This window comes from Clarias gariepinus, chromosome 22 (assembly GCF_024256425.1).
Source record: "Clarias gariepinus isolate MV-2021 ecotype Netherlands chromosome 22, CGAR_prim_01v2, whole genome shotgun sequence".
Taxonomy (NCBI): domain Eukaryota; kingdom Metazoa; phylum Chordata; class Actinopteri; order Siluriformes; family Clariidae; genus Clarias; species Clarias gariepinus.
The window spans coordinates 27,322,626-27,337,873 of NC_071121.1; the positions used below are offsets into that span (position 1 = coordinate 27,322,626).

At 42.2% G+C, this 15,248-nt stretch overlaps 1 protein-coding gene across 1 annotated transcript; it reads left to right on the forward strand.

The window, feature by feature from the left end:
• Positions 1-362: 362 nt before the first annotated feature.
• LOC128510143 (epidermal differentiation-specific protein-like) lies at positions 363-1,595 on the forward strand. Its single transcript, XM_053482190.1, has 2 exons — positions 363-385; positions 502-1,595. The coding sequence occupies exon 2, from the start codon at positions 541-543 to the stop codon at positions 1,543-1,545; it is 1,005 nt and encodes a 334-aa protein (XP_053338165.1). The 5' UTR covers positions 363-385; positions 502-540; the 3' UTR covers positions 1,546-1,595.
• Positions 1,596-15,248: the final 13,653 nt, after the last annotated feature.

Sequence of the window (15,248 nt, forward strand, 5' to 3'; positions counted from 1 at the left end):
CAAATTGATGCTGTATTGAACGCAAAAGGAGGCCCTACACCATACTAATGAATTATTATCTCATTATTAACTTCTCTCATAGACCAAGTTAGTTAGTCAAGCCAGAGTTCAGGGTTACACTCAGTTTGTTAAACCTTTCTAAAAGATCATCCCCTGGAGGAAAGTGTTTTTCCTTTTTCTAACAACACACAACCACAAGCGAAACATTCCTCTCAGCATGACACACAAAGTGAAGGCGTACACTGTGTGGCCTTTGACGTGCTTACACCCAAGTATCAGTCACGTGATTCACAGGAAACTGAAGTGGGTTTTTAACTACAACTGCCTTCTGGATGTCACATAAGCTCCAGTGCTTCAATATCGAACAGACCATCACTAAGAGTTGGTAAATGACATTTTGTATGTTTGTTGTATAGTTGTTTTTTATAGCCCATTTATCTCGGGAGTCAGTAAAAGTGTTTTTTACATTATGATTGTTTTTGTTTTGTAAATTTGTTTCAGGAGTCTGAAAATCTGAGTAACCTGCAAATATCCTCAGCCATGAACAAGATCATCGTCTATGAACATTGCAACTTCCAGGGCCTCAGCAAAGAGTTTACATCTGATGTCCCTAATTTATGTCATAAGAATTTTAATGACTGCATCTCCTCTGTGAAGGTCATCGGGAATCCATGGGTAGCATACATGCATGAGAATTTTACTGGCGAACCGACTGTGTATGAGGAAGGAGAATACCCCAGCGTGTACTACAATGAATCATTTTCTTCTCTTGCGCTGGTGAGAGAAGCCCTGGATAATCCACAGATCACACTGTATGAGCATGAAAACTACCAGGGTCAGAGCCTTGTCCTTAACCATGAGACCAACTTGTGTTACGGCACTTTTAATGATAAAGTATCTTCTCACATTGTGCAGAGAGGAGCCTGGGTTCTGTATGAGCATGGTGACAGGGGTGGGCATATCACGGTAGCCAGGGCTGGCCGTAATGTGCCAGACTATGGCAGGTTCCATGACCAACTGAGCCATGTCCGTCCTCTTAAAGCAGGCAGACCCAGCATTAAAGCTAAAATCGAATGGGACAAGAAGAAAGAACATGTCAAAAGTGTTATGCTCGACTCCGTCACTGGTGTGAATTATGGATCAGAAAAGCAATCCTTCACCACTGACATAAGCCGAGTGTATTCAGGATCCATCACAGCAAGTTTTAAATTTAGTGATTCCTCACAGATTAGTTGGGGAACTAAATTTGGTATGTCAGGGTTTGGTTTTGTAGCAGAGGGCACCTTCAATGTCACTGAAACAAGTACTATGGAGAGAGGCCGCAGCAACACCAAGACTACATCTAAGAGCATCAAAGTCACCTTGCCAACCAACATTCCTCCTCACACCAAGCTCACAGTGAATGTGGTAAGGAAGGAGGTAACCATTATAGTCCCAGTCAAGCTGACCATCACCACTGGCTTTACCTCTAAGGTTGAGTATGGAGAGTACAGGTGTGAGGATGGGAATTCTATTCACGCTGAATTCAAGGAGGAGAAGATCTAGTACAGCCACACGAGGAGCAAAACAGAGAGCAGAGTTAATATTAAATGTATTTTAAAAAAAATAATCAACAGCATTTAACCAATAAAAAGTGATTAATGTTTAATTTGTTTTTGACATACACTGTCCATGTTGGAAAACAGCAGTAATTTAATCTCATGAAAGTTTTATTTTATCTTTCGAATTTTTCAGTTTACCCTCTTTTTTTTTGCTTTGTTGTATTTGTTTGGCCTTGAATTCCTTTTAGATTTAAATTTACTTTTATTCATAATTATGTGTTTGATGTCATGTAATCATGCATTGGTAAATGTAATGTCATGATTTTACAAACATGTACAGTATAATGAGTGAAAAATAATGCAGCAGCTTAAAGCTTGAATGAATGTGTGTTAAGGTGGGATTTAGTCACAATTTTTAAACTGCATGTACTGTATCACTGTTATATGGTTTATATTTCAGCTTTTTTTAAATCCTGCATTTACTGGTTTTTCTTCAAACTTTAATGACTTACAATGATCTTTTATATTATTAAAAATGTCTTAAGAGAGTGTTTAATCCTTATCTTTCCCTTGTGCATGGAAAAATTTAAAAGACAATATTCAGTCGCGTGCAGGAATGCAACGTGGTTTTACTGCTCTGCAAGGGTGAGTAGAGTAGCCAAAAATTTTACTCAAGTAAGAGTATCTGTACAAAATAATATTAATTAAGTAGAAGTAAAAAAAAATAGTCATCCAAAATATTATTCAAGTAAGAGCAAATATGTATTTGGTCAAAAGATACTCAAGTACTGAGTACCTGTTTCATCATAATGTCCAATTTAGAAATGTAAGCAGCCAAACAAAATAAAATAATGTACAAACGCTGGCATTTACAAATAATTAAATGAAAAATTTAATTAATGAGTAAAAATAAATGTCTTTCAAAAATAGAAAATTAAAGAACTTGAAACACAAATTTCCTAATCTCACTTTTTTCACAACATAAAGCTATTGAAACAAATACCTACAGTACTGCAGGTAACATGTGTATGTTTGAACAGTTTAACCTATTTCCAGTGTAAGATATACTGTATATTTAGTTGCCCTCCAAATCGCTCAGCAGATAGAAAATAACATTATTTACAACATAAAAACATGTGTAGAAGAGATCTCACTGTACCATAAACTGTATCCAGCAGAACAAATTTAAGAAACTTATATTTTTGCTTCTAGCTTATTTGCTAATTATACTGTAGGTTAACATTACAACATTAAAACAGATAAACTAACCGCCTCAAGTTTCTATATGCTGAAATGTCTGTTTTGGCAGACAGAGAAGACACCGTAGTATGAAGCTGTTCTTTTGCACTGTGTGTAAGTAAAACATGCCCTTTATATGAGGCCAGCTGTGTTCATCCTCTTCTGTTGTAGTATTGGTGACATATACCTGCCATTTCTTTTTGTTTCCATTTGCTCTCTACCAAAGCTAAAGATTTATTTGCGCTATGGTCATGTGACATGTGGTTATTGTTATTGTGGCTGATTGGTTAAACGAAGTCATGTGATTATTGTTGCTAAGTCTGATTGGTTAAACTCAGTCATGTAGTAGATCCATTAGCTGTATTTCTCTGGCAAAAACAAGGAATGTCTAATGTGTACAATAAATAGTTAGAAGCGTAACTGTCACACGGGTGTGTGGGGGTGAAGGATCCAAGCGCAGAGCGAGCGTATACTGTTTCTCTAACCGAGCCCTGCAGCGCGAACAAGAAGAGTAGAGTCGGTGTATGTAGAGAGCGCGTGCAGCCCTTTGAGTCAATGAGCTGAGTGGCAAAAATGTGGAAAGTGCCGAGCGCACGCTCACTGTTTTTCTAAATGGGCCCTGCCGCAGGAAATCGGAAGTGCTGAGCCGGCGTGTATGGAAAGTGCATACTCTGTTTGCAGGCAATGACAATCCCGTGAAGCGAGGCAGAAGAATCGAGCACGATACTAGATCCGAAATGGTAGCTCGTGGTCGATGAACAGGTCAGAAACGGAGAACCGAGAAAGCCGTGATCAGAGCTTGTGATCAAAAGACAAATCCGAGGGTCAGCAACAGTAAATCCAAGTAAATGTAACTCGTTACTACCTACCTCTGCTGCTCTGCATTCTGTAATACAATAAGTTTTTTTTTTGCCATTAAAAATTAATATACAAATAAATAAGTTAATAAAAGTAAATGTGTTTCATTTCTGAAAAGTCTACACTTGCCAATAAAGTTGTAGGTATATACTTTAGATAAATATTATACTTTACTTCTCATATTCATAATATTCATAATTTTTTTTATTATAGCTAAAAATATCCCATATAATGAAGTGGTCTATAGCCATAGCTCAAAGCATTTTTTTTCCAAACTATAATGTATATGGCATTAAATAACCATTAATGAATTCCCCCTAAATTTATAAAATTATTTACAAGTACAATAATAAAGAGACCCAGAAATGGAAGATTAGTTCCATTATTAGTTTCAGTTCTTTTAGATAAGTGTGTTGTTTAGGGTACATACATACATTTACTTTTAGAATTTTTTTCTCCATAATGTTCACCATATACTGTAGAGAGGTTATATACTGTATTCATGGCACAAGTAATATTCAACATAAAATGTCTAAATAACCGGGCTAAAAAGTTTTTTAGATTAAAAAGTAACCGTAATGATTTAAAAATGCATTAAAACAGAAAACTAAATACACAAGCAGTAATACTATAAGAATTGAAATAGAAATGTTGGAACTAAAGTTAGATGCAAGATATCACAAGAGTAGAGAGAGGGCAGGTGAAAGGTAAGGAGGAATAAAAAATGCACAAAACGTAGTTGTGGAATGATGCAGGACGAGTAACTGAAAATGTTGGTTAATAAAACACTGAGTTTGGAGTCAGTCGCTGTGACAGACACAGACAATAGCCAAGAACCCGTGGATAATACTTGGTAAGTGCGGACACCAAGGCGCATGAGAACTGAGTATTACACTGGTGGCAGCACTGATTGGCTATTTATACTTCTATTTTCTGTATGGCGGTTTTCACATCGACCACATGACATCAACTTGCTGACACATCTGTATTAGTCATAATATTTCACAAGCTATATTTTTTCTTTTAAGTTTGGGCTATTTTTTCTTTTCTTCTGCACGCCGTGCTCGCATATGAGATGTCCGTTGATGATATCGGCGAGCTGCCACGACCACATAATGCGATGCCTGCTGTAAACTTGAATATGATTTTTAAAATTGACCTTCCTGCTCCCTTTTTGAGTGAAAATGCTCAATTATTCAGATTGTGGATACAAAGGTATCTTAAGGTATCGTAGTGGCACTTAAAGTTTCTACCACACCATCTGATAAAGCTGCATTCATTCCTGCTAAGTTCACGGGACCTGCATTTGCATACTGGGGGTCTCTTTCACCTGTTGTTGACTACTAGCTGATTAAGGGAAGTTTAAGTGCCTATTGTTGGCCGTGCTACAGACTATTTAAACGTTATTTTCAATGCGCTGCCTGTCAGTCACAGCGTTCGGCTGTGCCCCAAACACTGGCCCCGCTCATGTCTAGTTAAAGTTTCCATCACACCACCTGATAAAGCTGCACTTCTTCCTGCTCACGGGACCCATATTTGCATATTGGCAGTCTCTGCTGTTGACTACGAGTTGATTAAGGCAAGTTTAAGTGCTGTTTTTGGTGGTGCAACATTTTTGGCCACATTTCAAACGTATTTAAATGCTCATCCCTGCAAATCTCAGTATGATGTCACAGCTCGGAATTGTGAGATTTTTCTCAAACTTGTTACTGGCTTAGACCCTGCACTTCAATTAAAAATACATGAGCATGAAGCAATAACCTTGGATAGCCAACCAATGTGAACATGCTCAGTTGAGTATCAGGGGGCCAATTCAACAGCAAACATTCCAGTGATTGTGCAGCAGCAACTTTTACCTGCTACAGTGTCATCAATATCCATTGCAGATCTAGTGTCAGCCATTGCTGACCTCTAGCTGGACCTACATACTATACTATAGTCCCAGCACCAGACTGCCCCCCTCCCCTATGTTATTAGTCTCACACCCCATATCGTACACACACTGATAACTATAGTTCTCACAGACATAATTATGCACAAACTAAATCCCTCTCCCTCGAAAGAGTGCAGACCCTATTTTGGCTATGTAGGCAGATCATATGCCAGTCGTTCACCCTCCCCAAATCCACATTACAGACATTTTAGTTTTTGCAACCACAGCTCACCTTTACCGTCCCCGCTTCATAGCATTCTTATACATTCTCATCACATTCTCATCACATTCTCATACATCCCCTAGATGTCACGTATGTTTTTTCTGTCAAAAGGGAGACAGCCCCTCCTTCACCACATTAGGGAAACACGCAGACGCTGGTTTTGAGGACTAAATGTCAGCTCTAACACATTCAGTGGTCTAATAATATATGCAAGGTACATCCACATCACATTTTTAAGGCCATCGTGTCTCCAGTGTTAGAGTTAAGTCGGAACCTTCAAGCATTGAGAAAATTTGGACGTGGCCAGTCCCGACATCCGCCACGCAGGTCAGGGCTTTCTTAGGTCTAAGTTCGTATTATCGGAGGTTTATTCGAAATTTCATTCATACAGCAGAACCCCTACACTGGTTAACACACAAGGGTTTTAAGTTCACTTGGTCAGCTCAGGCCAATGAGTCATTTCAGGTCTTAAAGGAAGCATTGACATCGTTGCCTATTATGGATTTCCCAAACCTTTTGATAGACTTCCTACTTTACACCGATGCGTCTTTACATTTAGTCGGTTCTGTCCTCTTACAACATGTGGATGGTAAGGAGCATGTTATTGCATCCAATAACAGGGCTAACTCCAACACTGGTCTGACCCTGATTTAGCTATTGTCCTCTCATGGGTAAAAATCCCCCCAAGCCACCCCCCCACCCCCCACCCTCCTGTGAAAGCTCCAGAACATGTCACCCTATGTCAGGAAATTGGGGGGCACAATTCAGTCGTTTAACCCTATACAACAATGTCTTGTGTAGGTTGTCGCACACCCCTCTTGCTGATGAAGTTCAAATTGTTGTTCCGATATCCTTGGTCCCAGAAATACTGGTTCATGTTCATGCATTACATTGTTCTCAATGCGCAGCCTGTCAGCACCTTAAAGCACCTTGAGCTTTCCAAATACCTCTTCGAGTTGAATAGAGAATAGGACGAACACCTCTCTCATGTTGCATAAGCTTACAACACCATCAATCATTCCAGCACGGGGTTCGCGCCATTCTTTTTAGTGCATGGATACTAGGGTCACATTAACTTGGACTTGCTGTTTCAAAATGGCTCTTCTGCTAACTCAGTGACTGTGGGTATACCATGCAGCATTTGCTAAATCACTACGAAAAAGATTAACGACTGCCTATCGGTCAGCAACAAAGCACAAGAACAGCAACATTATTATGACGCCATGTTAGATACACCCTGTTCAAGGCAGGTGACTTGGCGCTCTTTGATGACCCAGCCAACAAGCATATTAAGTTGCAACCTTGCTGGGTGTTTCCTTATGAGGTTTTACACTCAATAGCACTGTCAGGGAGTGTTATCCCTATCCAGACAGCATGAGGAAGACGTCCCCCGGGCGAACACTGCACCTATCCTCCCATCGTTCAAAATTATCGCACCCTCCGTTGGGATTTGGAAACGAGGGTTCGCTAGGCGCAGGCCGCGAAGACCGAACTGGCAGGTGTGCCATCTGGACGACTCTACTGTACGTGCCCAACACCATGAGAGCAGAGGTCCTTCAGTGGGGTCATTCGTCTACCCTTTCTGGACATCCGGGCACTCGTCGCACCCTTAAATTTATCCAGCGCGCCTTCTGGTGGCCATCCATGGTGAGGAATGTCGACGAGTTCATCCAGGCGTGCCCAGTGTGCACCTGGGTGAAGGATGCCAATGCTGGGGGAACTCCAACCACTCCCTGCCCCTCATCATTCAAAATTATCGCACCCTACTTTCGGATTTGGAAACGAAGGTTCGCCAGGCGCAGGCCAGGAAGACCGAACCGGCAGGTGTGCCATCTGGACGACTCTACTGTACGTGCCCAACACCATGAGAGCAGAGGTCCTTCAGTGGGGTCATTCGTCTACCCTCTCTGGACATCCGGGCACTCATCGCACCCTTAAATTGATCCAGCGCGCCTTCTGGTGGCCATCCATGGTGAGGGATGTCGACGAGTCTATCCAGACGTGCCCAGTGTGCACCCGGGTGAAGGATACCAACCAGCCAACGCCGGGGGAACTCCAACCACTCCCTGTCCCTGTCGACCCTGGACGCACGTTGCCGTTGACTTCATCACGGGCCTGCCGGTCTCTGAGGGAAAGAACACCGTCCTGACCATCGTCGATCGGTTCTTCAAGGCAGTAAACGGTTTCCAGCCTTCAATATTCGAACACCAAGAACCGGCGGTTGATTTACCATCATCCCCAACAGTTGGTCCGCAGGTGTCGGTGGCAGCAGAACCAAGCGAACTGAGCCATCCAGCATGCAAACGCCTGCTACGCCACTCAACATTGCCATTGACACCCTCCGGGCCGATTGTACAATGTAGGTGACAAGGTATGACTATAAACTAAAAATCTTCACCTCCATACAGGAGAACCTACACTGAAAAAAGTAAACCTAGCTGTCGTTCGTTTAATGTGTTTTTTATTATTCCATTAGGGTAAAAAATTATTAATTCGCTCTTTTAAACTAAGGTGTCTAATTTATGCTTCTGGGCGAATCTTTTTTTCTTACTTTAGTATAATGCTTTTGACAGCAGGGAACCAAAGTGAAATATTTCATTTTGATCAAGGCACTTTTATTAGGTTGAGTGTGTTTTGCGCATGCGCAGTCTTTAAACCGTAGTTTTGGCGGTATAAATTTAATTTCCGCCTCAAACCGGTCATCCTGGACTAGAAATAATTTTCAGCCCCTGTGTGGAAGCCAGTTAGAGAACGGAGAGAGCGGGACCTGAAGAAAGTAGCTGCTTCTACAGAAAGGTAAGGTGTAAACTCTTATAAAACATAAACACTAATTGAAACGTTGTTAAATCGGGATGGTAACACCTTGTCTGTAGCGTATATAGGTTCAGGAATCACTAAACTAAACTTTCCTAGGAAAAGTTAACGTACAGCTAACAAAGGAAATACACAATTTATGTCTTGTTCGGACTGTGTATTGAGCCCGAAAATGCTCTTACTGGGGGACGCTGAGAATGTCCATAGATATATATATACTGACTAGATGTCGCCTCTGACGCTGCTGTCCGTAGGAACGATGCGTCAGCACGGCCGCCATCTTATGTCGGGGGAAGCCGCGTCCACTCTGCATTAGTTAACATTGGCAGAGAACTAGCAACGATTAAAATCAACTTCGGATTTGCAAGCCAATTGGTTTATTATAAAGGTCAGACATATAAGTAAAATAGTTAATTAATCTATGTTCTATCATAAATATATGATATAAGTAAAATCAATTAATCTATGTTCTATCATAAATATAGATTTATTCACCAAGATGGCGCCGGTGAGGTCGGCTGCCGTCACGACTGCTCCGACCAGATTTTCTTTGTTTTTGTTATTTAAGTTAGTTTTTACCGTTTTAAAACCAGTCAAATTACCACCATGGAGTACATTAGTTATGATAGAGACACTCTTGTTTCTATTGGTATACAATGTACTCACAATTCGACGTTTTTAACTCCGGATCCGAGCTGGCCGAGTGAGATCCTGAGGGACAACAAAGGACGCGACGCGAAGCGGCGGCCCCGAGGGAAACGAGCCGGCGTCAGGAACAGGCTGAGAGCCCGTGCACACCGCACACCTCTGCCTAGCATCCTGCTCGCCAACGTCCAGTCACTGGAAAACAAGCTCGATGACCTCAGGGCCAGGATAAAGTTCCAGAGAGACATTCGGGACTGCAACCTCCTCTGCTTCACCGAGACATGGCTGAACCCAGCGGTGCCGGACCACGCCATCCAGCCGGCCGAGTTCTTCTCGGTTCACCGCATGGACAGGACGCGGGCCTCGGGGAAATCAAGGGGAGGCGGCGTGTGTTTAATGGTAAACAGCAGCTGGTGCAACAGCGCGAGCGTTGTTCCCCTCTCACGCTCCTGCACACCAAATCTGGAACTACTGTCCATCATGTGTCGTCCTTTTTATCTACCTCGGGAGTTCACATCGGTCATAATCAGCGCCGTTTATATTCCACCACAAGCGGACACGGACACTGCCTTATGCGAGCTGCATGAGGCACTCACACAGCAACAAACACAACACCGGGACGCTGCGCTTATTGTGGCGGGGGACTTTAACAGTGCCAACCTCAAACGTGCAGCGCCAAACTTTTATCAGCACATCACCTGCCCCACCAGGGGCGAAAGGACACTGGATCATTGCTACACCACAGTCAAGGACGGTTACAAGGCACAATCTCGCCCTCCGTTTGGCAAATCCGACCACGCCGCCATCTTCCTCATGCCAAAATACAAACAAAGGCTGAAACAGGAAGTTCCGGTTCAGAGGGAGGTCGCGCGCTGGACGGACCAATCGGTGGCCGCGTTACAGGACGCACTCGATGACGCAGACTGGGACATGTTCAGAAACAGCTCCGATGGTGACGTCAGCGTGTTTACGGAAGCGGTTGTGGGATTCATCGGGAAACTAGCGGATGATACCGTAGAAAAAACGACTATTAAAACGTTTCCCAACCAGAAGCCGTGGGTGGATAAAACCATCCGCGACGCTCTGAGATCTCGCACCGCTGCCTACAACACGGGACTCGCGTCGGGGGACATGGAACCGTACAAGGCTGCGTCATACAGCGTCCGGAAGGCGGTGAAAGGGGCGAAGCAGCGCTACGGGAGAAAACTAGAGTCACAGCTCCAACAGAGTGACTCTAGGAGCCTGTGGCAGGGATTAAGGACAATAACGGATTATAAAGCACCAACATCCGGTATGATAAACGCAGACGTGACTCTGGCAGATGAGCTGAACACTTTCCATGCTCGCTTCGAGGCTGCAGCTAAAGACGCTAGCGATGCTAATGCTAGCGATGCTAATGCTAGCGGCGCTAATGGCTGCAGACAGGAAGTCACTGCCAGCACCGGAAGCGCGTTCATCATCACCGAGCACGACGTGAGGACAGCCTTCAAGAGAGTGAACACCAGGAAAGCAGCAGGACCAGACGGCATCTCAGGCCGGATCCTCAGAGCCTGCGCAGACCAGCTAGCACCTGTGTTCACTGAGATATTCAACATCTCTTTATCTCAGTCGGTGGTCCCCACATGCTTCAAAGAGTCCATTATTGTTCCAGTCCCAAAGAAACCTCATCCTGCTTCCCTCAATGATTATCGCCCTGTAGCCCTCACTTCAGTAGTGATGAAGTGCTTTGAACGCCTGGTCAGAGACTTCATCATTTCTTCACTACCAGACACACTGGACCCACTACAGTTTGCATACCGTCCAAACCGTTCCACGGACGATGCAATCTCACATCTCCTCCACACATCTCTCACTCACCTGGACACTCGGAGGGGGAATTATGTGAAAATGCTCTTCATCGACTACAGCTCTGCATTTAATACCATAATTCCCTCCACACTCACCACCAAGCTGGAGCACCTGGGACTCAGCTCATCCATGTGTCAGTGGATCTCCAATTTTCTGACTGGCAGACCACAGGCAGTAAGGATGGGCGGCCATGTCTCAGCCTCCATCACTCTCAGTACTGGAGCCCCCCAGGGTTGTGTTCTGAGCCCCCTGCTGTACTCTCTTTACACCTCTGACTGCGTGGCCACTACCAACTCCACCACCGTCATCAAGTTTGCTGACGACACTGTCGTGGTGGGCCTGATCACCAACAACGATGAGACGGCCTACCTGGAGGAGGTTGGAAATCTGGAGAACTGGTGCCAGAGAAACAATCTCCTCCTGAACGTCAGCAAGACAAAGGAGCTGATAGTGGACTTCAGTACAAAGCAGGAGAGGAACTACCAGACCCCCGTCATCAACAGGAGCCCAGTGGAGAGAGTGGACAGCTTCAGATACCTCGGTGTTCACATCACGCAGGACCTGACATGGTCCTGTCACATCAACACCGTGGTAAAAAAGGCCCGGCAGCGTCTGTACCACCTCAGACGCTTGAGAGACTTTAGACTGCCCTCCAAGGTGCTCAGGAATTTCTACTCCTGCACCATAGAGAGCATCCTGACGGGAAACATCACGACCTGGTTCGGGAACAGCACCATGCAGGACAGACGAGCTCTACAGAGGGTGGTGCGATCAGCTGAGCGCATCATCCGCATCGAGCTCCCTGACCTGCACTCAATCTACACCAAGCGGTGCTGGACCAAGGCCAGGAAGGTCGTGAAGGACCTCAGCCATCCCAACAATGGACTGTTTACTCTGTTGCGGTCTGGGAAGCGATTCCGCTCCCTGAGGGCCAACACAGAGAGACTGAGGAGGAGCTTCTTCCCGCAGGCGATAAGGTCTCTCAACCACACCACTAGGCATAACTAACACAATATTTTCACAATTCTCAAAATCAATCAATCAATCTTTATACATCAATGGACAATATGGACAACTCCACGCACATCACATCTACACTACATGTTCACGTTTACATTCTGGACCATTACACAAAGTCACTTTAATAACCATTGCACAGAGTCACTTTTTCTATGCATACTTGCACAAAATTAAAGTTCTATGCATACAATATATTTCTATTTTCATGTTCTATTTTTTTCTAGTTAAATTTTTATTTAAATTTAAATTTTTTATCATATTTCGTCTATTGATATTTATTACTTAAAAGTTTTAATTCTCTTTTTAAGGTCACTGGCGGTCGTGTAAGCATTTCACTACATTTCGTACTGTGTATGACTGTGTATGTGACAAATAAAATTTGAATTTGATTTGAATTTGAATTTGAATTAAATATGTGATATGTCATATACAATACTTAGACACACCTACATAACTAATTAATTTGTTCTACAATGCACAAAACAATTACAAGGATGCTGATAGTGATATGAAAAAAACATGAATAATATAAAATTAAGTATATATAAAGTATAAATAAATAGATAAATAATAGAGCAAAATGTTATTAATAAAGGCATGAGTTAAACAAACAAAGCGGGGGAAAAAAAACAATTATTGCACCAATAACAATTACTGACCTTAGCCTAGTCTACTGCACACAAAATGGCTACAATGGTGTGATATCCATACTTAAAAATACTTGTTAATTAAAACATTTGAATTGTACTGGTTTATTTTGTACATCAGCAAGCCTGCAATACAATGACCCAGCGAAAATGGTTATATAACACAAAAACGAACATAACGTGCGTACGTAGTGTGAAAACATTTTCCAGTATTTACAACAGCTTATTAAATGATTAGACATACTACTACTAAATTATAAATGCTACACATGCAAAGAGAGAGAGAGAGAGAGAGAGGAACTGAGTCAACCAACCAGAGTAGAAATCCAGCTTCAGATCCCCGACCCAAGATGGCGGCGATGTTGACCTATGCTTAGAGGCCCAAGGCGGCATCTAGTCAGTATATATACTCAGCAAAAAAAGAAACGTCCTCTGACTTTCAACTGTTTTTACTTTCAGTAAAGTTAATGTGTAAATATTTGTATGAACACCAAAAGAGTCAACACCATAAGACATAAACTAAAAATGTTTCAAATGTGTCCCTGAATGAAGGTACATTGTATTGTATGTAACCCTGTTCTCCTTACACATCAACCGCTATATTTTTCCGCAGTTATCCATGTGGAAATGTAAAGACTATGACCATTTATATTCAAGAAGATCCAAACTTCTAAAACATTACAAACTTGATCATCAACATTATGGGCGCGGCCATGCTTATCCCTGCACTTATGAGAATTGCCCATGTACATGCAAGACATGGAAAGCTTTGCTGACCCATCTAAGCAAATCCCATCCTGCCCCAAAATCCACACAGAAAGAGGCTATTTCACTATTCAAGTGCCAGATCTGTGACAACGATCAGCTTTCCAATGAGACAGACCATTTTCAGCACATTGGAACACATTTGAAAAATTATCAATCTGTCAATTGCATGTTTGTTGATTGTTCATATAAAACAAATCATTATGGTGCTTTCAGAACTCACAAATGGAGAAATCATACCCCCCATACAATTCACGATTTTAAGCCAGAAATTGTTGGTGGACCTGTTGATAACCTTGCTGTTGTAGAATCATTTGAAGGCGGCACTACTGAGCAGTCAGATGATGAGTTACCATCAGAAGAATTTCCTGATGAACAATCAACTGATTTGCCAAAATTATTGAACTAAAATTAGCTTCAGTGTTACTTAAGTTGAAACACTCTTTTTTGGTGCCAAGTGCAGCTTTGAATGAACTACTTGAAGAGTTGCAATATTTAATTGGAACTGCCTCTGTGCCAGTTACCCAAAATACAATATTCAACTTCTTACAAGAGAACAGTTGCAGAGCTGATGAATCTGTTGTGAAAGAGTTATCCACAGCACTTTGCTCTTCAAATCCCATTCAATCTGCAATAGGAAACCATAGCTCACTGTCAACTGCTTGGAAACAGAAGTTGTACTACAGAGAAAACTTCAATGTTGTGGAACCTGTTGAATATGTATTAGACCGAAAGAATGGAAAATCTTTTCAGTAGGTACCATTACTAAAGTCCTTACAGCAACTTTTAAAATGTGATACTATACTAAATAAGGCTATAAATTTAAATGAAATATATCATCCAGTGGAGAGTGATAAACAGGTATACAGATCATTTTGGGACGGACGTCACATTAAAAGAAATGCTATTCTCTTAAAAGAATGTGCTCTTTCTTTGATTTTGTATATTGATGACTTTGAAATATGTAACCCCCTTGGTACATCACGGAAAAAAACACAAAATTTGTGCCTTGTATTGGGTTTTAGGCAATCTAATACCTGGTTGTCACTCCTCGTTGTCCTCTATCCATTTGGCTGCATTGATCAAAAGCAATGATGTCAAGGTTTATGGTTTTGAAAAAGTGTTAGAGACTTTGATTACTGATCTTATAACATTGGAACAACATGGGATTTATGTGGATAAGTTGGGGAAAACTTTAAAGGGGACATTGCAGTGTGTTGTTGCAGACAACCTTGGCGCACACAGTATTGCTGGTTTTGTGGAGAGTTTTTCTAGCAGACATGTCTGCAGGTTTTGTACGGCAGATAGGTTTGAAATTCAAGACAAGGAAGTTGGAGCTGGAGGTTTTTCTTTGAGAACTGAGGAGATTCACACAAATCACCCTAAAATTCTTGAGGAAAATTCTGAGCGTAACTGTTGTGGTGTTAAGAGTAAATGTGTTCTGTCAGAAAAGCTCACAAATTTCAATGTGACTAGTGGTTTCCCTCCAGACATTGTCCATGATTTATTTGAGGGAATAGTTCCTGTTGAAATATCTCTCTTTCTGATTTTGTTCATTTCCAAAAGGTATTTTACTTTGGACACTTTGAACAAGGTGATTGAAGATTTTCCCTATAAATGGACTGATAAGACAAATCGGCCCCACTCTGTTCCACTGACCCATGCATCCAGGAAAACAATTGGTGGAAACGCACATGAAAACTGGAATTTAATAC

Bases quoted from the DNA above. Each gene is read 5' to 3' on its own strand.
- LOC128510143 (XM_053482190.1), top strand. From the start codon at position 541: ATGAACAAGATCATCGTCTATGAACATTGCAACTTCCAGGGCCTCAGC.